This window comes from Cuculus canorus, chromosome 4 (assembly GCF_017976375.1).
Source record: "Cuculus canorus isolate bCucCan1 chromosome 4, bCucCan1.pri, whole genome shotgun sequence".
Lineage (NCBI taxonomy): Eukaryota > Metazoa > Chordata > Aves > Cuculiformes > Cuculidae > Cuculus > Cuculus canorus.
Window position 1 is genome coordinate 74,222,472 of NC_071404.1, and position 24,686 is coordinate 74,247,157.

General features: G+C 38.3%; 1 protein-coding gene across 32 annotated transcripts in view; it reads left to right on the forward strand.

Annotated features, from left to right (window-relative positions):
• PRDM5 (PR/SET domain 5) overlaps positions 1–24,686 on the forward strand; it is a 201,033-nt gene that overhangs the window by 19,783 nt on the left and 156,564 nt on the right. For 28 of the 32 annotated variants that reach the window (XR_008449528.1, XR_008449525.1, XR_008449529.1 and 25 more), the window contains exons 4-12: positions 3,559–3,742; positions 4,397–4,571; positions 5,719–5,811; positions 6,079–6,200; positions 8,553–8,632; positions 14,194–14,278; positions 15,548–15,705; positions 19,710–19,796; positions 21,226–21,319. Coding sequence is in view for 4 of the 32 variants with exons in the window: in XM_054064346.1 (XP_053920321.1) it covers positions 3,559–3,742; positions 4,397–4,571; positions 5,719–5,811; positions 6,079–6,200; positions 8,553–8,632; positions 14,194–14,278; positions 15,548–15,705; positions 19,710–19,796; positions 21,226–21,319 (1,078 nt within the window). In the remaining 28 variants the exon portion in view is untranslated. Of the gene's footprint in view, positions 1–3,558; positions 3,743–4,396; positions 4,572–5,718; positions 5,812–6,078; positions 6,201–8,552; positions 8,633–14,193; positions 14,279–15,547; positions 15,706–19,704; positions 19,797–21,225; positions 21,320–24,686 lie in introns of all 32 variants that reach the window. The other 4 variants (XR_008449530.1, XM_054064345.1, XR_008449535.1 and 1 more) reach the window with 3 other exon arrangements.

A 24,686-nucleotide genomic window follows, 5' to 3' on the forward strand; every position in this document is an offset into this window, starting at 1 on the left:
GTCTCCTTTGCCTGTGGTTCAGGTGCTGTACTTCAGATCAGATATAGTCTGAGTTCCTGGGCTGAACATCTCCATTGCCTATGTGTGTTAAAGGTGTTTTTTTTCTTTTCGGAAGAGAAATCTTTCAGAGATCCATTTGCTTCCTGGCTGATGAGAGCCACAAACGTGCTGCACACCCAGGACTAGGCTGAGCGAGGCAGGGACACGTGCCTCAAACAATCAAGCATTTTCCAATGTATAAAGTAGTGTAAAAATAAGAAAAGCTTCCTCCAGTCTCTTTGTGCTGTCCATTTCCCCTTCCTTGCTTGAGAGGGGCTGGGGTCTCTTGGTCCCCAGCAGCACCTTTGGAAGGCTGTCATGCTTCACCTGCTCTCCCCCAGGGCACCAGATCTGCTCTCCCTTTTGGGGAGGCATCCTTATTCTAATTGTGTCATTCCTGGCACTGCTTGCTGGTTTTGACCTTCCCTGCACCTGAGCTTGTGGCTTTGTCTTCTCCTGCCACAGCCCCCAAGAAATCACCTCCAGATCAAGGATTTGGCAATCTGTTGCTAAGATTGGTTTTACTCTGGCGAACATGACACCCTGGAGCTGTGGGCAAAGATCGGGAAAGGGAGTATGCTGGTTTGGAAAGATAGTAGAGGAGAACTGGCAGAACAGGTAGGTTGAATTGCCAGGAATTGCTGCCAGGTGATGGGGTGTAGAGGGAAGCTTAAAAGAGAAGTGGTTGTGGGCACAGGGGGAAACTTGGTAAGGGTTAGGTAGGTTGGGTTGGAGCCAGCTGATCAAGCTCAGGAGGATGGAAGAGTCCTACTCTCCCTCAGGTAACAAAGGGCTCTGCTTTGTCAGCCTCCTGTGTTTTCAGCTTTCAGGAGTGATGACATTCCTGTGTTAAGCGTTTGGGTGAAAGTGTGATGAGCTGTCACTGCTTCTCCATGCACATTCCCTGTCAGCGTCCCCTCTTACAAAGCAGACAAGAAAGTGAGGAACTATGGAAAAGCCACAAATGTGAAAATGGAGATGTGCCTGTAGTGGAGCAAGAACTGGAGATAATAAGACCTGCTGGAACAAGGAAACTCTATTTGGTCAGCATGGCTCGTAGCTTAAAAGGTGACAGTCCAGGCAGGGGGTGAGAGAAGCGAAGTGGAATAATAAACCGTGAATAACATGAAGGGGGGTTGTGATACTACTATGACAAGTACTTGGAGTTTTGGAGCATTGTGGCCTGCTGAGATGAATGTTAACAAACACACCAGCATGGCCTAAGCAGATGGGCAGATGAAACAACTGTGGATGTGTTCTTAGACTGGGAGGATTAAAATTATGCAAACGATTTCTTGCTATGCTTACTGTGTCTGCACGCATGGAGATAAACGTGCTTCATGCAGGTACTGCTGGTGGAGGGAAGAGACTTAAATTCCTTTATGGTTTCTGGAGAATTTCCATTGCTTTCACTGAAAATGCTGCCTTGAGGAACTACAACGGTGTGGGTGTATGTGGATTAATTAGCGCTCTGAATACCTGGCTACTAACATTTGTTTGGCTGGAAAAGCCAAACAAATTAGCCTTGGAGGAGAAATGAGTTTGAGCACTGTTTTAGTTTGGGCTGGCACCAAAGCTGATTTCTTTTCAATGCTAATACAACCAAGAACACTGAAGAACTGGGAGTCCTTAGTACTTCTTCCGTTAATCTTTTTACTAACCAGAAGTACACAAATGGGAAAAAAAACCAAGATGTTTTTAGACACAGAGCTATCAAATAAACACCGGAAGCACATGAGGGAAGTGCAGAGATGGTGAGATTGCAGCAGTATTAATAAGAGCTTGGTTGTTAGGATTCATGTACCTGGTCTAGGTTAACCTAAATAATTAGTTCTGGTTGCTGTTCTCCCAGTTTTACTCTGTGGTGTAAGATGTTTCACGTGTAAACTGATTGAAAGCTCTGCTATTTGGCTTTTTAACGAGTAGGCTTGGAACTTTAGTTTTGCCTGGAATACATGGCTTTTTCTTTTATTTATTTATTGGCAAGCCAGCAATAGGTTGTCTTGCTTTTAGAATAAGATTATCTTAGACAGTTATATATTGGTGGTTTTCCCCAGTGGTTTTATCCTGCCTAAGTGGAGACGGCATGTGGAAAAACCTTTTACTTTTCCTCATGTCCAGAGTTGCAGTTCATGGTTTGTTTTGAGTTTAGACTGTAGTAAATTAAAGGTCTCTGTAGCTTGGCAGAGGTATATGAAACCCAGCAACTTCTAGGTGTATTCAAAATCTAGGGTGGCATGCTGATAGATGTCTGGACTACAGAATAGATCTCGAAAAAATGTCTAATTTGTTCTGTTTTAAAATGCCGCTATTGAGATAAGGACAGAGATTGTTGTGTCCTTGAGAGCTGCAGCTGTATCAAGTCTATTGAATTAAACAGGTGTCACTCTTGTGTGACAATATCTTGTGCAATATTTGACAGACCTTTAGAGCTTGACAAATACTACATCGCTGTTGACAGTTTAAATTAATCTTAGTATATTACAAAAATTAAAATTATTATTTTGTCCTTGTGCTAAGACATTTATTATAAAATATATGGCTTGCTGTAGTGGAAAGAAGCTTCACTTAACTTTTCTGGATGTTAATCAGATCAGCTTTAAGATATGTGATAGAGTTTGGATGTCTTCATTGCCTAAAAGTGAGTCTCTTTTGCTGCTTTGGGTAGTGCCTAAAGCAGATGGCTCACACACAGCAAAAAAAAAAAAAAAAAAAAAAAAGCAGCTCTGTATATCAGGTTAGGAGACAGCTGGTTTTGATATAGACTTCCTGCAGTGCCAACCTTGGTAACTTTAATGAAATATCGTCAAGAGCAAAGTTTTTAGCTTATGTATCTACTTGGAAACTTGTTTATCCATTGAGGAGAAGGTTATGGGGCTTATTATTATGTATTTTGTCATCTCATTAAAAATCTAGGCAGGATCTTTGGTCTCGTGTAGACCTGGTTTAAACCTGTAGAGAATTTTGATCTAGTGATGTAAAGTGTTTTACACATACACCTGCTAATTTGATAGTGAAGATAACCTACCAGAGTGGAAAACCTGTTCATAGAAGGCTGGCAGTCCTAAGCAGAGAGAGAGAAAATAAGGCTGTGTGAAGGTGCATGAAAGCTGGATTGTAATTAATGCAGCAGACAGGGGACAGAGCTAAAGGTGTGTTGGTTCCTTAAATTTTTATGTTTCTGATACTCAAATGTTTCATTTTCAAACTCTAAAGTTCTTCTCAGACAGACTGTGGTAGGAGGGGAGGATTTTAACACCTTGGTCTGGGCTGCAGTGCCTGTTGGAAAAGACTCACAGGTGAGGCAGAGAAATATTTCCAGAATACAAGGGCACTTTATCCATACAGCCACACTGGGAAAGAAATCTTGGAAAGGCTGTTCTAGCATTGTGCTTCCTGAGGAACAGAGATAGCCCTTGCACAATTAGGGGCTAATATTATTTCAAGAACTCATATTTGTCTCTAATTTTTGCTTTATCTGATATAATTATTCATTGCTTCTACTTACTTTTGCAACAGGAAGGGGAAAATATTTTCTATCTGGCTGTTGAAGATATTGAAACAGACACAGAACTTCTGATTGGGTACTTGGACAGTGACATGGAGGAAGAGGAGGAGGAGGAGGAGGAAGTAACTGTTATCCAGGAAGATGAAGACAGTGGCAATAATAAGGAAGTGCAACCAGCTGGTGAAAAAGTTGCAGGTGAGCACTATGTAATAATTGGGATAACGTGAGAGCTTAAAAGCAGTAACAAAGAAGGAAGAGGACACTGGCTGAATAGGTTGGAGTCTGAGCTCTTGTATGATTTTTATCTCTCTATTTTGGTTTGAGTTGAGGTTCTTTTCTTTGCCTAATAAGGAGCAGTCAGTCCGTGAATTACTCATTAGTAAGCTTAGATTTCATGAGAAATTTCCATTCAGTTTTGAACTGAAGATGGAATTGATTTCACCTGACATGTAGTCTTGTAAAAGCAAATGTTTTGCTTTTATGAGGGTGAGTTTCCCTTATTACTTAGATGGGAGAGAAATAAACCTTTTCATAAAATTGTGCAGCCAGTTGTGAGGTAAGATGTCCAAGAAAGATGTCACAGACCTGAGCTGTCTGGTGAATTCTCAGCATCTTTATCAAAGAGGAGACAACCTGGATGGTGAGTTTAGGCTAGCAGCCTCAATCACACATAAACTCCATTTTCAGTGATGCTGATGGTATCCACTCAGGCTGTCTGTAATCTATTCAGAGACAGTGAATTTTGTGATGCCATTTTGCGTAATCTGTTTCTGGCAGAATGTCTCTTTTAATGTAACCAAATATTCCCTGCAGACTATTCTTTTTCTGGTTTTGCCTCCAATCATGCAGATCCCCTCACGTGTAAAGAGGACCATGCATGCCCAAACTGTGAATCCAGTTTTGCCAGCCAGGAGATTCTAGCTGAACATCTTCAGACTTTGCACCAAAAACCCAGTGAGGAAAAGGAATTTAAGTGCCGAAACTGTGGAAAGAAATTCCCTGTTAAACAAGCTTTACAAAGACAGTGAGTAGAAACAGGAATAGTTTTTTGAAGATCATTTATTTATTTAAAACATTTATTTCTCTTGGCTTAACCACAACTTAAGCTTTCTTTTTTATGCTTATGTTTTTGTATCCTTACCCTTTGCATTGGTTCTTTAGTATGTTAATTTCTTGTATTTGTGGAAATTTAAATTTGAATTTCAAAAATGTCACTGATTTTTTTATGTTTTAAAATTATTCACTGGAGACCAGATCAGAGCTGCTGCTTGGTGCAAAATTGGCCTCTATTTAGTAATTTAAGTGATGTAATTTTTAAGCTGTGTATGTCATTACGGTACTAAAGTAAGATTTAGAAGAAAGGAAAGGTTGATCTAGAAGGCCGAAAAAATGGAAAAATAATGCTTCACATTTACTTAATTAAATATTTGGGTGATGAAAAATACCAAATAGAAACATGAAAGATGTGAGATTTAAGACAGTCTTTACTGTCCTTGATAGTATAAATGTGCAGGTTTTGTCACTGAAGTCATATGCCTTACAGTTATGCTTTTGTATAAAACTATTTTTGTCTTTTACTGCTTATATGATTTTTGCTTGCAATTGAATAGATGCTACTTTTTATTTTATGTTTAATTACAGATAGTACATTTAATCTATCTATCTTGTGTTGGAAAGAAAGACTCATATTGCATAGAATGCAGTTAAAGCTGCTCTTGTAATATATTGGTCTTTCTTAAATCTGAATAATGTGAACATTCCTAAAACTGGCAGCTCTGTATGATCTCTGTGTTCTTTCGTGGAAAGAAGTAAAGTTACGCAGCAGAGACTTATTTAGTGTTGGTGATATTTTCTCTTGAACTTAGACTTATTCCTCCTAGCTGAAGGCAGAAGTTGGATTGGTGTTGTATAGCTAGTCAAGTAAATTTTTACGTCATGCAAAGTAAGATTAATCTGTGTAAGGATGCAGAAGCGTGATCCTGACTCTTGCTATTCATTCCTATGGTTAGTCCCACTAAAATTCAGGAGACTTCACATAATAAAAGGGATCACTCATCTACTTAAAGCTTTGTAGAGTTATATCTATGTTTTTAGCTGCTGCAAACCTGTGTAAGTTGTAGAATGTTCCCCTTATTTTGTTTTTTTTTATTTTATTTTCTATTTTTCTTTAGCGTACTTCAGTGCACAGAGAATATCAACCCAGGAGACTCCTCAAGAAGTTTTCAATGCTCTGTTTGCAATACTTCCTTCAGCTCAGAATCGAGGTTTTGTGTCCGAGTTACTGGACTGCTGTCATATCATTGCTGGCCTCCCTTTGCATGTTAGCTTTCAAGCTTGTTAGTTTATGTGAATCCTAACAGTGAAAGAAGTCAAATGCTTTCCTTCCTATTTGCTGTAAGTAATGCATGAGGTGGCCTTGGAACTCTGCAGTGCAGCATGCGTTAAGCTCAGAGCACTTGCTATGTGTCTGGTTTCTGTAGATACTGCTTGATGTGTTGCTGCTTTGTTTTTTTACTGGTTATCCCATGTAGTTATGAACAGCACAAAGAGGCATGCAGAGGGGATGCCAGATTCATATGCAAGGCAGATAGCTGCGGGAAGAGGTTCAAGAGTAAGGATGCCCTGAAAAAGCATAAGGAAAATGTGCATAGTGGTAAGAAAATTTAATGTTTCTTTGGAAAAAAGAACCTCTGACATGTTCCTAACCTTATATTTACAAATAAGATTAAACATTGTCTTTGGCTTCTTTTTTAATGGGTTCATTTGTATGGAAATGGAAATTAAGAAGTAACTAATTGTGAGGGTAACGATTTCTCCTCCCCTGGAGAGAAACTTCTGTATAGCTGATGAATCGTTAGTCTGCTGCAGAAAATGTAATAGGACTCTGGGCAAGTTTAAACTAGGCAAATAATATATAAAGCAAAACACTTCAGTAGGGAGGAAAATCAACTGCTGGCTCAAAATGTTGCAGGAAGTGGCAAGTTCTTGATTTTTCAGTTTTTTTCAGAACACAGTGGGATGTCTTTCTGGAAGCCATGCTTCACAAATGATTAGGATTGATGAGTGTTGCATAAAATTCTATAACCTCTGTTGTGCAGGATGCCAGACCAGTCAATCCACTAGTCCTGTTTGGCCCTGCCTTTTTAGGTCTCTGCACTGTGAATCAATAGTTTTCAATCAGACTTCACTCAGTTTTCATGAAAGGGCAAAATACTGCTCTCGGGCCCACAATGCAGATCTCAGTTCTGGCATTCTGCTTTCTTTGCGTGTCCTCTCTCAATGTCAATGGAAGATTAGTATGTGTGGAGACAGCAGAATACCAGAGTCCAAAGAAAACAGTCTTTAGTTGATGATGACAGTGCTAAGATGCTTTGTAAGATTTTCATTACATGAAATCTCTTTCTTCTGCCAAACTCTTACAGCGGACTGAAACCATTCCATGACAGTTCTTATAGAAGTTTATCTCCTTTTTCAGTATCTCTAAGATTTTTTTTTTTTTTTTTTTCCCCATGAGCATTGTATTTAGGCTTAGCTTGGGACAGTTATGTACTGGTATGCAAATTCCACAGTTTTCTTGAATGATCACTCATGACATGACTGAGAGCAGATGCCCAGAGGGAATTTTTACTCTGCCTGGACAATGAGCAGAGATTTTTCTTTTGCACTTGGGAGTTGTAGCAATCACAACCAGTGTCAGTGCAGGAAGGAAAATAACCTACTACTGTTGAGGGATGCTTCTAGAATTCCTTCCTGCCTTGTGTTACTGGGAGTCAGGGGAAGGGTTGTTACATGTGTTGCCTGTTAAGCAAAGTTATGAAGAGGTATTCACTATCACCTTTTTCTTCTCGGAAAATGTCTCATTAATGTTCTTGTAAGTTGAAGTACTAAGTGTATTCCTGTATTTATGTGTATATCAGTATATATAATTAGTGTATATATAATTATATATTATATAGTATAATATATAATTATAAGTTTTATAACAGTAAATGAACATGTGACGTTGAGTACTTTTTCATACTACAAATTTAAGTATTGAACCAGTTGATTGACAGGCTACGCTGTAATATGAAGAGTCAAGATAATATGGATTGGATTCTTTAGGACAGCAAGAGCAGGAAAGACATAGGATGCTGAGAGACTGAAAAATTGAGATGGAAGCCATCTTACGAGTTGACTTATCCTCCATAATTCCTCTGTACTTGACTAAGCAGTACTTCTTTCCGCTTTTGTTCTGTGCCCATTCTTTACGGACATCAATGTAGTATGAGCATTTTTTACATAAACTAGGAAATATCCTGCGTGGGCATGTAATTATAAACACAGAATTAAGTTTGCGGTGGCTTTGTCTTGTAATAAAATAGTTTTGGGGTTTACTAAAATGAATTTCAAAAAGTAAGAAATAGATAAACTGAATTAAATGCTCTGTCACTTCTTAAAGCAACCGTGAAAAGGGAAGGAAAATATATCTTGTAGTGGACCTCTAGCTTGGTTTATAATTTACATTTGAGAATTTGTAATCCAGTGCCAATACAGTTTCCCTGCCTTGTCAGTTAAAGACCATTAATGATATATTATTTAATATAGTATAATGCTTACTGCTTTCTGAAAAAAAAGAAAAATAGGAAATAATGGTTTTGACATCAGTTTGGAATCCTTTTTGTCATTGCTGTATTGACTTCAGGAAGAAATCAACTGTTCAGTTATGAAGAGAATTGTTCTTAGTTGTGCTCTTCATATTGGATTGGCCATGCATGATAACATCTACTTGAAGGGTTTTTTCCTTTATTGTTCTAGTTTTCTTGCTTTGCATTCCACCAGTAACTGACTTGCTGGACACCCACAGAGAACTCCTGATATGGAACACTTTGAAGATGGGATACAAATGTAAAAATTTTATGAGAGTCAAATGACCTGTGAAAAGTCAGAGACTCTGTGGAAATACTTAGTTTTTTTCTTAGCATTTCCTTTTTAAGAGGTTGGTGGTATTTTGTTTCTGTTTCAGGAAATTCTAGGAAGAAGCTGATGTGTTCAGTGTGCAATAAGAAATGTTCCTCAGCAGCAAATCTCCAAGAGCATCGAAAGGTCAGTAAGATGAAGGGTAACCCTCAGCAGGCTTTGACTTCACTGAGATGTGAGACCCTGGTGCTTGGGTCACTTGAAAGCTGCTGTAATGCAAACCTCTGGGTAATCTGTTTCATGCTTTCAAAACCAATGTGTTTTATTGGGGGTATTTATTTTTGTAATCACAATTGGTTAAACCAAAAATCTACCTAAAGTTTCAATGCATCTTTTAACAAATAAAAAGATGTTTGTGCTTGTATTGTTTATGCATTCCAACATGAAGTCAAAGTTGCCTGCTGTTCTTCAGTGCTTTTAAACATGAGGCTAAATGTAAAAATATGTTATGTAATGATAGGGTATGTGCAGACAATAAAATAGGTTCACAAGCCTTCAGTTTTTGTGCAAAATACAATCAGATTTTCTTATTACTTTGTGACATACCAGTCAAAGGTTGTTATTTGAAATTTAGTTACATAGTAATAACAAAATTTCTTCATCAAACCCAAATTTTTAGTGTCTTTGTTTATGCATTTAACCGGAACAGGAGGGGTTAATAGTTTGCAAAGCATCTATTGGAAATAAGGGGGTTCATATAGAAATACAGATGGACTATGAATATGACACTCTAATCCGTTATACCCAAAGGAAGTCCCTGCAAGATTAATTTGATAAATCACTAAACCCTAAGAGATTCTGTTTTTACAAAAAGCTATATTGTGCTCTTCATCAGATTAACCATAAGTCTTTAATAATGCCCTGGTTATAACCTGAATCCATTCAGGATATAGATGATATCAATTAAAATATGTTGTTGCAAAGGAAATGATGGGCCTCTGCCTTTTTATTTTGTTTTTCTCCTTGCTTATATTAGTATCCCCCATGTTTCTTTTCTAATAGGGCTATACTTTGTTATTTCTCAGACCAAATCATGGTATGCTTTGCCACATCTAATTACAATTTGTACACATTGGTGCACCTTGTGGTGGCCCTAAAAATGCAAAATGTCGTGGTCAGCATGTCCAGTTCATTAAACTGTTCATTTTGTTTCAGTAGCTATAATTCTGCGCAGACACTGGCACACACTAACAAGCTTTTCCTGTAGCATCGGTGGGAGGTCAGTTGAGCACTTATTCATCTAAAGTATCACCGTGAAGATTTTGTGCATAAAATTACTTCTTCTTCTTGATTGGCTCCTCTTATAAGACACCCAGAAAATAGATATTCCAGATTCTCACACTTTCATCAGTTAATGAAGGAGATAGCATGTTTGCTTGCTTCTGTTTGCTTGAATTACTTTGCTTGGACAGGCAATAGAACCAGTAAGAAGATAACAAGTGAAACAAGGAGTAAAAGATTTTTTTCTTCACCCTTTTCCTGTCAATGTAAAGAAATAGAAGTAGACAATAGAATGGTGAAGTATAAATGATAACAGAAAATAAGCCCAAACAACAGAAAGAGAGAAATTTGACAAACACAGGAGGAAAAGGAAGTGGATATAGGAGAGGTTAAGAGATCTGTTTACTCTCTGAAGACACTGTCATTCAGATCTGTAGCTTTCATGTCATCTTTGTTTTAAACCCACTTTTAGGTTTGTGTGTCTTGTGTGTTGCTTGTGCCTTAAGTGTCTGAAGGTAAGCCCTTTCTTAGCCATGCACAATTAAACTTTGCTATCATCATCGGCTATCCTTTAGTTGTACCTTCTTGTTTTCCAGTCTATTCCTTATACCATGCTAATTTTTTGTGCCACAGCTTTTTTTGCTTTTTTTTTTTGTTCATCTTCATGAGGTCAAGGCAATGTAGGGCTGAGGGAAACCTCAGGGTTTTTTTTTATCTCATTCTTTTTCATTGAGGGGAGTAATCATGTGTCTAGACCATCTTAGATCCGTGCTGTCTCATCTACCGAAGAGTTTCACTGAAGGAAATTCTACAACCTTCATTGATGTCTCTTTGTATTCTGATTTTCAGCTTTAGTGCCATCAACATTTTTGAATGTATTCATTAAAGGAATATTTCTTCCTTCTGATGTCCTACCTAAATTTTCTTGTTTACTGCAAATTGAGGTAATTGCTCTTTGTCTTCTCTGGGGGAACGCCAAGAAAAATTCACCACTGTTCTTTAAAAAAATTAGCATATTGCAAAGTCTTTATGAACTCCATTTGCAATTCCTAGGCTGTACAGATAGTTATCTCAAACTTTCATCATACATCTGTTTTTCCAAACTACTTTGTCTTTTAGTAAACTTTTTCTTGCTGTAGATTCTCTGTTTTTCACCTGTATGCTTCTTGAAGTCAGCTGCCCAAACAAGAAGACCAGTGATGCTTAGTTGAGCCCTTGGAGGGGCCAAGTGTAGTCGAATGATTATCCTGAGTTTAATTAATACAGAGAATGTCTGTTAGTGCATCTCGGAATGCCAGTGCTCTGTATGAGCAGCATCAGTCTGTGTGAAAAATCCTTGATTCTTTCTAAACTTTGTGATTCTTTCTTAACTGTCTTTGTTGTAGAGCTGGACTTCCCTAAAATTAAGGTGAGGAGAGTCTCTCCTAAACATCACCTGTGATTCCTACCACACTCACCCACTGTTTTCCCCCTGCCAGTACCAAGTGTCACTTTCTTGGGGATTTTTTCTGCACTTTTTTTTCAACACTGGGCAGTGTTTTGTTTTACGGTACAATCTTTACTTTTCACAATTGCTGTGAAAGCCATAGAGAGAGAAAGGAAACCAGATTTTGAACATCACTTTAAGATAATTTAATAATTCCATTTGGATGCAGCGTTCTCTTATCCTTGCTCTCTCAGAGCACTGTCTTCCAGCAGACAGAGTCTCATCTGGTTCATGGAGTGGTAGATTGAAATTCAGATTACTTTTTGGAAAAGCTTACCATGGATTACTTGTATCTCCAAAGCTTTAGCTCAGTTTCACCTCTAAAACTGTTTTGAATGGCCTTTTGCTTTTCATTAGACCTCATGAAGATTTTGAGCTGATCAGTCCTGTAAGTGAAGGAGTGTATTTGTCTGAGCATACGATAATCTTGTTCAGATGCTTGCTGTTTTGTGTAGTGCTTAGCAAGTTGTTATCTGGAGGGGTAGCTCTTCAGATGCCTATGAAACAACTGTAAGTATGTTCTGACTCTAATGTAACAGAGGTTTATGTTGATAGTTGTTACAGCCCCCTAATGAGACTAATTTTGTTGCACGCATAAATCTTTGCACGAGCACTTGTCTGTAGTATTACAGCCTGTATACTCACAGAGTGTGTTACTTGACAAGTTTTCTTAACGTGAAAATCTGTTTGAGTATCATTATATGTAAATATATCTGCTATATTTTGATACTGTTGTTTTACCACATAATTGTGCACTTCTCTAAAGAACTGATTAGAGAGTGCCAGCTATAGGACAGGATGTGTGCTTGATAGCTACAGCTACTTAATGCATAGACATACAAGTCTGTGTCTGATTCTCTTCTAAAGAAGTGATTCTAGCATGTCAGCTATAGAATATGTGCTTGATAGCTGTAGCTTTTTAATGCACATGCATGGAAGTTGCTATTTTGATGCAGATGTATTCATTACGACTGTTTGTTAAACTATATAAGCTGAAATCGGATATTTGCATAGTGTTAAAGCACAGTCTGGGTTCTGATCGTAGAATCATAGAATTGCTAGGTTGGAAAAGACTTCTGAGATCAAGTCCAACTGTACCTGTGCACTACTAAATCATATATATCCTTGAGCACTTAATCTACCCGCCTTTTAAACGCTTCTAGGAATGGTGAGTCAGCCGCCTCCCTTGGCAGCCTTTTCCAGTGCCTGATAACCCTTTTGATGAAGAATTTTTTCCTAATGTCCAATCTGAACCTTCTCTAGTGCAGCTTGAGGCCGTTCCCTCTTGTCGTATCACCGTCCTATGTGCTAGCACTTGGGCAAAGAGACCAACATACACCTCTCTACAGTCGCCTTTCAGGTGGTTGTAGATATTGATAAGGTCTCCCCTCAGCCTCCTCTTCTCCAGGCTAAACAACTCCAGTTCCCTCAGCCGCTCCTCATAAGACATGTTCTCCAGCCCCTTCACCAGCTGTGTTGCTCTTCTCTGGACATGCTCCAGCAGCATAGTGTCTTTCCTCTAGTGAGGGGACTAAAACTGAACACTATTCAAGGAACAGCCGCATGATGTGATATTATGTTAGACAGTTGAGTCTGATGTTTTAAATACTGTGCTTAAGAATGCCTTAGAAGTTACTTCAAATAATTGTTTTGGAAGGGATTCTGATAGCATTTGGTAGCAGAATTATGTAAACTTCAGTCAGCTATCTAAGTAAAAACGTAGATGTTTTGGGAAAATGGCAGTGTAGTAGATTGTGTGTGCATGTAAGAGAACTTAATCTGAAATGCAGCTGGGTAAACAGAATATTTAGAATTAAAGACCTTTGTTTGAGCTTACCGTCTGATTCTGCCTGGGTATTTCATCAGCATCGCTGTCCAAACTTTGCAGAAATGGCAGGAAATGGCAGAACCACTTTTTAGTTTATTAAAACATTTAATTTGCTCTAAAGTTGGTTTGTGAGTAGTAGCATATAAACATGGTGAGGCAGAACACTTACAGAGAGTCTCTTTGAATTTTTTTTTTTTAAGTGGAAGCCTTACTAGAGCTTCTTTACTGTGCTATCCACAAGTGTTTTTCATTAGAGTATTGTGTTGAACCGATAATATTTGTTATTTTTAGCTGCTAGATTATCCTGCAGAAAGTCTATAGAGTTCTCCAAAAAAAGCTTTATGAAGTGTGATCTCAGCCCGGAAGCTTTGCTGTCTAAGGCTGCAGTTCCAAAAAGCTGAAATGTATGCTCAGTTGCACTGTAACTCGGCTGGGGGAGGCTGCTGGTGGCAAATGTAACACAGAGCAGAAGGTGAATGGTAATTTGACAGGTGGAGAGCTGTGTATGGGTTGCGATTTTGGGGAACTCTAAATAACACAAGATTTTTTTTTTTTTAATTGAGTTTCAGAAGTTGCAGCTCTCAACTGTCTTCTATTTTTCCAGCTTGTAGTCCCTGATGATATCATGTGCTGTGATGTTGAAAATCCTGCTAATGCTCACTGCATTTGCAGTTTGAGGCGCTGCTGCCTCTCCACTGCCTTGCCTCTAAAAGCTTTGAAGAGAAACGATCCTGAAAGAATTCACTAGCACTTGATTTTAAAATTCTTACAGTAGTTAGGAGGTAGTTATTGTGTTACTTGTCTTATTAATTAGAAGGAAATGTTCAGAAAAGGAATTCCCCATCTTTTCTTGTAATGCTTTCATAGTAATGATATTTTAAATGAATCTGATCTTGCAAATTTGCATAACCTGTGTTTCTAATTTTAGTTTTAGTGATTTTTTTTTTTTTTTTCAGTTACGCATATTTATTTTTTGAGAGATACTGATGTTCACCAAGGGCCTAGCAAGGGGAAAATCACCAAATATTCAAGAGTATTATTAGTATAGCTAACGTTTAAGTGATAGTTACAGTCTGTTAGGGAATGTCTGTATTTGTAAGATCTGTGATCTTATTGGAGACATTTAATTGTTATTAAACACTCATTTTGCAGGTCCATGAGATCTTTGAATGTCAGGAATGTGACAAGAAATTTATTTCAGCTAACCAGCTAAAACGCCATATGATAACTCACTCAGGTAACGTACAGAAGTAACACAAACTTATGTATATTTGACCTATATTGAATTTTACCTGAAGTAGTTTCTTATAGACGGCTTGACTAATTCTGTGATGTCCTGAGCTGCTCAAGCAGGTCTCAGGTTCCAAGGAAACCATCCAGTCTATCCTTTCTAAGCCTTTCGAAAATCCAAGTGTAATGCTATAGTCATCTTCCTTTTGCTGCTTTATCAAGCTGGTTTTTCACGGTAGCTGGGGTAGATGATGTCACTTAGCTGGGATTGGGCAAAAGGCTGCTACGTGGCTTGTGGAGGAGGTGAAGAACCAGTGGTTGAAATTTCACGTTGGAGAGAATCAGATGGGAGCTGGGATATGCTGTCAGACAGAGATCTGTGATAGAAAGGGAAGCGTTCATTCATACATCTATATGGTAGTGGGCTCGTGCATATCCTTTCCAGTCAGAGGAAGGCAGCTCATACTCCACGCCGTTTCAAACACCACACACAAATGTTTCCTTGTGCCTCTCCCGTGCCAGAACAGGTCACTGTGAGCGGGGAGTGGCCTGTCCCTAGGCTTGGGAGTACGACACAAATTGGCTCTGCCAGGTTTTCTGATCACTGCAATCTAGCATTTTGGTCTTTCACCAGTGATTAGAATTGTTAACCAACACAATGGAAATGTTGTTCCGTCAAATATGTTAGCATTTAAAAAATGCAGGTTTTAACAGCTGCACAGGCTTGTTATTGAACTATTTCTGTGATATCCGTCTGCACCAAAAGCTCATTTCTTGTAGCACCATCTATATATCAGAGGATCCTAGCTTTCTTTTGACGCTTTTGGATGAGCATTAACGTAGTTAAGTTGCAGTCACCAGTTACAGCATAAAGACTTTTTGCATAGGAACTTTTGGTTTTGGAAGCTAATATGTATATTGTTAATTAAGTTTTAAAACATTTAAACTGTCATGCCCTCTTTCGCATTTGTAATCTGGAAACAGAGTTTTCCTCTTTGAAGTCATTCTCTTTTGATTTAAGCTAATTAATCAGAATTTAGTTTTAGCAATGATTATTGCAAAGAATGTGCCAATTTCTTGAGATACACCATGGCTCATCTTTTGTGAAGTGACTTAACTGTCTAACATAAAGGGCATTAGATGTCTTTCTAATTGGTTTAATCATAATTGGGTTGACTTAATTGCAGAAATCTCTCTGAGGAGATGACTGTCTCTGCCTTTCATCTTCTCTCCCGTATAAACAGGAGATTAAATGTCCCCCACTCATTTTCTGCAGAAAAACGCCCCTACACCTGCGAGGTTTGCAATAAGTCCTTCAAACGACTTGATCAAGTGACTGCACACAAAATAATACACAGTGAAGATAAACCTTATAAATGCAAGCTCTGTGGAAAGGGATTTGCCCACAGAAATGTTTACAAGAATCACAAGAAGGTAAAGCACTCTGCTGTTGTTGTTTACAGGTCTGACAGCCTCAGATTTGCAGATATTTTTTTTCTTTTAAGTGGTTCATCATTAAGCTCTAGCGTGCTTATAAACATGGGATTAAAGTACTGGAGGATGTATTTATTAATGTTCTTTGTTATATTCAAAATCTCAAAATATTAAATGAATACTAGTTAAAAAAAAAAAGTGAAAGAAGCAGAAGGAAATCACAGTTGCTTGGTTAAAATCGTCAAATCCCCATTCTGATTTTTCAGGCTTTTTCCGTTGTGTTTTTTTTTTTAATATTAGGTTGTCAGGTTAAAATGTAGCTGATCTAAAATGTCTTTTTTTTTTTTTTTTTTAAATACCATATTTAAATCAAACTAAGTGTAGTCCCATTGCAGTCATTGTTGGACTTAGCAGCCGATGCTTTCAAACTATACCGGATTTGCACTGGCTAGTGTTCACACATTAAAACAACATCAGAAGAAACGTTACCTGAAAAATAGGCTCATGAAGGGATACTCCACTTCTGTTGATTTAAGCTCAAATCTGCTTGGCCTAATTTCTGTAATGCCTGTCATTATTTTTAACCTGGGGTTACGTTTTTAATGGCAACGCTATGGCCACGACAGGTTTCAGAATTACAAGACTGTAAAAAAGAAAGAAAGAAGAAGGGAAAAAAAAAAAAAAAAGGAAGGAAGGAAGGATAACCTGTCTGGTTTTGTGCCCAGTATTTGGAAGCTTTTGCTCTTCTTTTCATTTTTTTCCCCCCCTTAAATTTTTTAAATACTACTCCTTTCTTTCCCCCTTTTGATGAAACTGATACACTCATACTTACAAGTCTTTCACAGTTTGTCTTATATTATATGCCATCTGGGAATTTGGCACAGGATCTTTGCACCATCTCTTGCCCTTTCAGCCATAAATCATGTAAAAGTAATAATAATGCCTCTCGCAGGATGAAGTGATGACTGCTTAAAACAGAAAGCCCGCTGAAGGATGAGATTAGCTGCCATCTATGCTGTGATCGCATCTTATGTTTTAGACTTTATTAAGAAAATGGGGCAGAATCTCACAAATTGGCTATATTTTATGGAAAAAGTCTAAAATACTACCTGGAAAGCTACTTCTGTATCTTAAATGAATACTTGTTACACATTTCCTTACGTTAATTTGTAGTTGAAGACTGGTAGGGAGTTTGGGCTGAAAACAGACTTCAGGATTAAGTATGAATGCGTAAACACTTTGACCCAATTCTGTATTTAAAGCAGCAGCACCACTGGCACAAACAAGGATTAGAGGCTCCACTTAATGGGAAAAATATTAAAATTTAGATGGATTTAGCAAGTACCTCATTTTGACAGAATTCCTTAAAGCTTATTGAGATATTTATTTCTTGAACTTGTTTGCACATAGTACTGGCAGGAAATTAACCCTGCCCTGTAATGAAAGAAACTTACTCCTGTATTTACTTAAAGTCTACCCAAAGAGCTGTAAATATTCACCCATCCACGTTTAGATCTCTAAATTATTCACTTGCTGAGTGGAGAGATGAGCATGAGGGACAGGAGACTGACAGAGATGTCCTGAATTGCTTTTTCACACATGCCTCTCTCCATTGAGTAAACAATGTAAACAGGGAGAGGTAGTGGATTATGGGGGGTAGTATGGATTTGCATACATAAAAGCAATTGTAAGGTGTAAGTCAAGGATGTGGTTGTTTGGGGTATCGGAATAAGTTTTTCAATGGCCATCAGGTGATGAATCAGGAGGTGATTCTCCCCCTCTACTCTGTTCACATGAGAGGCTGCAGGAACACTGGCGAGGGGCTCCTTACAAGGGCATGGAGTGACAGGACGAAGGGGAATGGCTTTAAATTGGAAGCAGGAAGATTTAGATTGGACATTAGGAAGAAATTCTTCACAATGCGACTGGTGAGACACTGGCACAGTTTGCCCAGGGAAGCTGTGACTGCCCCATCCCTGGAGGTGTTGAGGGGCGGGATGGATGGGGCCTTGGGCAGCCTGATCCAGTGGGAGGTGTCCCTGCCCATGGCAGGGGGGTTGGAACTGGATCGTCTTAAAGGTCCCTTCCAACCCAAACCGTTCTATGACTCTATAATTTTAAGAGGGTGCAGTACTCCTAGGGCAACAGGATGGTGGTTGTTTTGCTTGTTCACAGGAACATTGATTGAGTACAGGTGGAGTTTTAAACCTTTATTGTGTATTGTATTTCAGTGTATTTCTTCAACTCATTTTTTTTAATGATTCTTTAGGTGTGCATTCCTTTAAGACATGCTCCTAGGTTTCTTTTTCTTTTACTTATTAAGAAAAGTTGGATTCTGAATAATTTCACAATGCCTTTTGAGTTCCAGGGCGCAGTTACTGTGGTAGGAGCAGAGAGCTTAGAAACCTGCAGTAGCAATTATAGGTACAATATTTAAAAACACTTAAATAAACAGCATTTAACTGAAAGTATTTTTTCAATTTTGATAACAACACACTTAAGAAACCTCTTGGGTTTTACAGCACAGCTACCCACAGCTTATAATAAAAAGCAGGATATATCTATGTCTTTTGCCTTTCAAGTCTTTGTGTTTTGGACAGAAAATTGTTCCTGTTGTTTCTGGGATTCCGTTGAGTGTTATTTAATCTGATTTTGTGTTGGAAGTATCTGAGTAAAAATGCCACAAGATGTGCTTTGAAACGTCTTTCAGACGTGGGTGAATGTTGAGTCATTTCAAAGGTGCAGGAAGAGATGAGGTACTCACATTTCACGGAATTTCACTGGGAGAGGGACAGTGGAGTTACTAAAAGTAGATCTCCTCTGTTCGGTGGAGCACTGTGATGCGAACCCTAACTTAGCACTCACTGTGCCCTTACAGCTATAGGCAAGAGCTGTTGCTCTTCCTGTTTAATTTGCTGCTTCTACATTTGAGTACTACGCTGCTCTGCATAAGTGCATGTGCAAGCATGCTTTGTCACCTCCTTGGAGATGGTAGCACAGGGAAGTGCTAAGTGATGAAGAACTAGCGCAGGTGTCTTTTGAAAAGGCTCTGGCTATGTGACTAAGCGATCATACAAGAATATGGCTCCATTTTTGTAACAAGGGAAGAGAATCGTATCTGAAATTAAGAGGTAAATGACTGCTGGATTGTGCTACAGATAAAAGTAGTCACATTTCATCCAGTTCAGATTGGATGAAGGTTCATGTTCTGAGCCATATAATGCAGATTACTTCCATAGAGGAGAAAGCTAAGGTTTCGTTCCATCTGCTCTTTTGTTGCTCTGTATACAGGATGAGTTCGGAGAATAAAATATGAGTATATGACAGTGAGCAGAAATAGGTCAGCAGACACAGGATTTGAAAGGGTTTATGGTTAATCCAGGGTTATGTGCTCCTGAAGAGCATAATGAATTGAAAGAACTGTATTCCCTCAATTTCTCTGTTGGGAATAAGTTGCCTTGGGCTGGGTTTAAGCCTCCACAAATGCTATGATAGGAAAGGCTTTTGTGAAATAGTCTGTAAGAGTGCATCCTCAGTTGCTTTGATCATATGGCTGTCCTCTGTTCTGACTGATGGGGAGCCTTCTCTGATCTGGAACCTGCTAGTAGGACAAAAAAGGACAGTATTAATTTTAATATGCTTGCTTGGGGGGATACCTGTCCTCATTAAGATATGCTTGTCTTTTTGTGATAGACTTAGCTTGTTTCTGGACCATTCACAAAAGGCAGATGTTCTGTGTACCCTGCACATGGGTTAAGTGTTTTTCTTTGTAGCACAATTAAGACATCCAGATGAGTACTTGTATTTTGATCAAAAGACTAGGAGAACTGTCTAAGGAGGTGCTAAGAAGGAATTCTGTACAAATCGCTGCTCTTCAGAACTATCACTCAAGTGGTGATTGCTGTGAAACAGGGCAATTTTAAATAAACATGAATTTTGCGCTCGTGAAAGGTGCCAGATTGACAGCCCTAGAGACTGAACCCTTCTATTTATCCACAGAACAGGTACAGCACAGACAGCAGCACTGCGAGCTTCCCCACAGTGTCTCGTCAATAAGTCTCAACCCTGTTCTGGAGGAACCCCCCGTTGAGGTGAGAAGGTAGTTCAGTCTCTTCATGTCCTGTCAATCCTTGGCCTGACTGCTGAGACTGCCAAGCAGGTGTCAACTAATGCAAACCTGTAGAAGCTGCACTGAAACGTTCAGCAGATTTTATGTAACATTTGATGGAGTTCCAGTTGCCTTTTTGCTTTGAGTGGCATAGGCTGAGGTCAAGGAACTGACTCTGAATCCAAAGCCTGTATCTACCTTTGCAGGTACTGTCATATTTTGGTGCAGCTGCTTATGGAAGAAGACATATGTGTTAAAGTCAATCGAGGTTCAAGACCCTCAGTCTACTTCTAAAAATTTATGCTGACTCCCCACAGTCCCTTTTTTTTCTGCGTAGTTTAAGGGATAGCTATAAATAGCTATGAATAGTGGAAATAGATTATATAAATGTATACTACACTAATATTTGCCCTTAATTTACAAAGTTAACTCAATTCACCTAATTTCATGCATATTATAAAACATTCACTGTCCATGCCTTTTTCCTCTTAGCACTGCAGCTTCCACTTAAGGTCTTTGTAAGCTATTACAATGTTTAGACACTGCTGCTTTCCTTTGCAAAAATACTAGGAAATTGGGTAAATAAACTGCGTGGATTAGTTTACCGTTTACAGTGAGACAACTTTTAATGACACCAAGAAACAGAGAAAGTGTTTTGGAATTTACAGAAGTGGGATGAAGCTGGGTGTTCCCTAAGCTCCGAAACGAAACCTGCTTCAGCAGCTCTGCGGTTTGAGATTCATCTGAGATTAGCTTTTATTTTTTTTTTGATGGCTTTGAGGCTGTTTCTCAGCTATGTTGAATTTTTCTATGTTAAGCAGAATTCTTGGTACTGATGCTTACATGTGGTTTTTTATTTCTATTTTCTATTTTTATTTTATTTTTGCTTTATTTTTCTTTTAATGCAAGAAGCCCAAACAAGGATATGTAAGACCAGTCTCGTGACTTGAGACATTTCCATTGCTTAATTTTAGTTACTACCTTGGAATAATCAGATCACTTTTGTCGCCAAAACTTAACAGAGAAGAATGGGTTTGTGTACATGTGTTTAATTTTAAAGCATTTATTCATACTAGTAAGTACTTAAGGCTAGTGTTGTTAGTTCTGATGAGGTGATGCAACTGAGCTTGTTTTTTTTCCTGGTTATTGTTTATTTTGGGGTTTGTTTACATTAATGCCTCATGTAACACTTCTGAGGACTGGGAAGGTACATTTATTAGGCAGCTGCTATGCTGACTTTCAGGATTCTGGATAATGGCAGAATTATTGGTTTAATTCTTCATTCCCTGATGTTTCGAATTGCTATGATATCCCCTCCTGAAACCAGTCTAGAAAATTAGCTATAATTACTGTAATGACAACTAGTTGGTTTCCCTGAGCCTTTCCTCTGACATGTTGTCTTTCATCTGCAGACTCATTCTGAAGAGAGACCATTCCAGTGTGAGGAATGCAAAGCTTTGTTCCGAACCCCATTCTCTCTGCAGAGACATCTGTTAATCCATAACAGTAAGTGCTAAGTCAGAGAGGAAAAAGAACTTCCACAGTTCTCACATTTGACTGAGAAAAGCAGATGCATGGCACCTTGCTCCAATATGCAACTTGCAGTGTTAAATTGGTATTAAGATTCAACACTAATCTCAGGGAGATAGGAAGTGCAGAGCCAGGTTCAAACCGTGTCTTTAAATGTACTCAAATGCAAATCCAAATATGCTGTAGAAAACCTAGCAATGACTTGAGGCCTAATGACAAGAAATTTCTGCATTAAGCGTGATAGTGTTACCTCCATTTTAAGAAAGGAGAAACAAAAGCATAGATAGCTTGGTGGCTTTACTCAGCTTTTGTAGGTAATCCCATTTAGAGCTTGAAACTGAGATGCTCTCTCCTGTGCGAGTCCAGGCTAATGTTTCCTGTCTCTGGTGTAAAACTAGCAGCCCAGAGGAATACCGTGACTTTTTTCCCTCATGAGTAACTTGTTCTTGGCATTCTGTACTGCTTTTTAACTGGCTGTGTAAAGATTTATTTTTGGTGGAATTTTATCCATCTTTAATATTTACAGAGCCCTCCATTATCATTCAACCATGTGAATGTCAGCAATTCAGATTTGAGAAAATATTCACGATCCAGAATCCTTATGGCTTAGAAGACAGTGCTTTGATTTGGGGCATAGTTACATTGGTAGAATTGAAAAAACCCCAAACCTTTCTTTTTTTAGTCCATTGTAACACTATTTCTGCTAAAAGAATTATTAGACTGGTGTGTTTAGTTTGTTCTTTTACAATTATCTTTCAAATCTTCTGCAATTTCACAAAACATCAGATATTGTAAAATCTTTTTCTGATTTTAAATGTAAAAAATGCCGAGGGGGAACATTAAAACCCTGTATATTCTGTTAAACCAAGCATTTGCAGGATATCCAAGAGCAGTAACCACAGTATGTGGAATTGTAGGCCTTGGTAAAGGTCTCTCTAAAAACATATTGTTTAACTTCTTTTTCAGGAGGATGGGAGGCTCAAGTAATTTGAGGTCTTTGAGATAGGCCCATAATTTGTGGCAGGTTTAGCTGCTCCTGAACCACCACTAGTTAAGCGAATATTAAATATATCAGACTGTGAACACAGACGTTTTCAGTCTTCCTTAGTGCTAAAGGGCATGTCTTGTTGAAGGGCAGAGTAGGTGTTTGAAGGTGGTAACTTCTGCCATCTTAGCTAAAACTGTCTCCAAAATGAGTTGAAGCCTTAAACCAATAATATCTGGTATTTTTATTAAAAAAGGGACGATTTTTAAATCTTTTTTTTCTTACTTTAAATAAAAAAAACTCAGCAACTGACCAGTTTAACAAGGAGGCCTTAATACAGCAGAACATAAGCAAGGCTTTTATAGCCATACTGCCTCTCTTGTCTGTACGTCTGTGAAAGAAGTCTTGACGGACCAATAGCAAAGTGAAAAGTGGAAGTCCTTACTAGGATGAACCAAAGGATAAACAGTTTTCAGTTCAAGACTGTGATTAAAACAAGAGGCTCTGCTGTTATCTGAGAAGAGCTTGTGTTCCTGGTAAAGAAATATAGAACTCTTCCCCTTGTGACCTCGCTCTGAGGTTGACAAGTTGTCCTGCCATGATAATGAGCTTCTCATATTTGAAATAACTCAGTTACAGACGTTGTCCTGCTAGAGCTGGATGATCATTCCTCTCATAGCACTGAAATATACCTGTTGCTGTGAAGAAAGGTGAGAAATAAAACAGAATCTCTAGATGTATTTAGCTGACTTGATTGTGCTGTAGGAAATTAAAAAAATTGTGAGGCTTGAAACATATATGAAAAATTGAAGCTCAGCCTACATTGTGTATTCTTTTAAATTCAGTGTCCTCTTGTTGTTTTAGAAGCAGGGGCTCTGCAGGATGGTACAGAATGACTTAAATTTTATTTTACAAACTTAACTGGAAAAAATGATATTTTGTATACTCACTTCTCAGATATTCCTGTCTTGAAATGGGAAAAGATGTCATGGATATAGCTTTCAAAATTGAGGATCAAATAAGTCTAACAAATAATTTAAAACAAAAAAAAAGTCTGAAGTTTTTTTTTTCTGCCAGGTTCTGGCTATGTAAGCATAAATACATAATAGAAATGCTTGATCTCTTTATGTGTTAATATTACAAATTTATTTGGTAACTTTAGTATTACTGTTATATGCTAAAGGCAGTGGAAAGAATTCTTTTTTGGACAGTGATAGCTACAACACAACAGATACATTGTGCATTTACCATATGAAATTTGTTCTTTATCACAACAATGAGGGACACCTCCCACTGGATCATATTGCTCAAAGCCTTATCCAACCTGCCCTTGCACACCTCCAGGGAGAGGGGGTAGTCCTTCATTTTTTTTTTCAATTTATTTGCAGAGTTGGAACTAAGTTATTAAGAAACTGAAAGCAATAGATGACTATCTAGAAAAAAAAAAAATCAATGAATCCTACGAGATCTTGTAAGAAGTAACTTTTAAAAGAAATTGCTTGAATGATTTTTTTGCTGTGTTGAAGCAGTAGAAAAATGCATGTTACTTGAGCAAAAATAGTAATGACTTCACTTTGTTACCAGTGGAGTCTTATGTTCCTAAAATGAGCACTGGAGTGATTGACAGAACAGTTAGAATCACAGTCAGTGTTAAACCTCCTCATAACAGCATATTAAATGGCATCCCTGGTGACTTTAAAAATTTTTCCAAATAGCTACACTGGAAGTATTTTGGAGTAAGACAACTTGCACTTTAATACCTTTTAGCATATTCTGCTTGCATTGTCTGAGACAAAACCGCTTTTGTTTCCCAAACAACAGAGAATGAGGGAGGGGGACAGTTACGGTTGATTTATGGGGGAAAGAAACCAATTATCTAGGGTTTAGAATGTGTGTGAGTACTTGAGGCACCACTGTATTGATAAGTGTCTCACTTAAATGTGTTACTTGTATAATATATAATAAAGTTTGTGCCTCGTTGTGTAGCATCACTGGGCTTTAGTATGCAGTGTACTGAAGTGAATTACCATTCATATTGGCCTTTGCACTGGGACCAAGGCTGGAATGATTTCAGGCTTTAGTGAGCTGTAACAAGGAAGTAAGGATACCTCTACATGTTTGTTATCGCTACTGGGAAAAGTAGCTTGCGCTTGTATAAGTCTGTGTTATGCATCCGGGTCACGAGGCTACAGTCAGATTTCTGTCCAAAAACGTAAGTAGTGGAGCATAGTCCGTATACTATAGCCACCTGTCTTTGTGATGTAGCTGCCTGTAACCTTTTTTTGGGACATGGGCACCTGATTGCCAGTTTAGACTGTGAATTACTGAAGGAATGCTTTGTTGCAGATGTTTAACTTG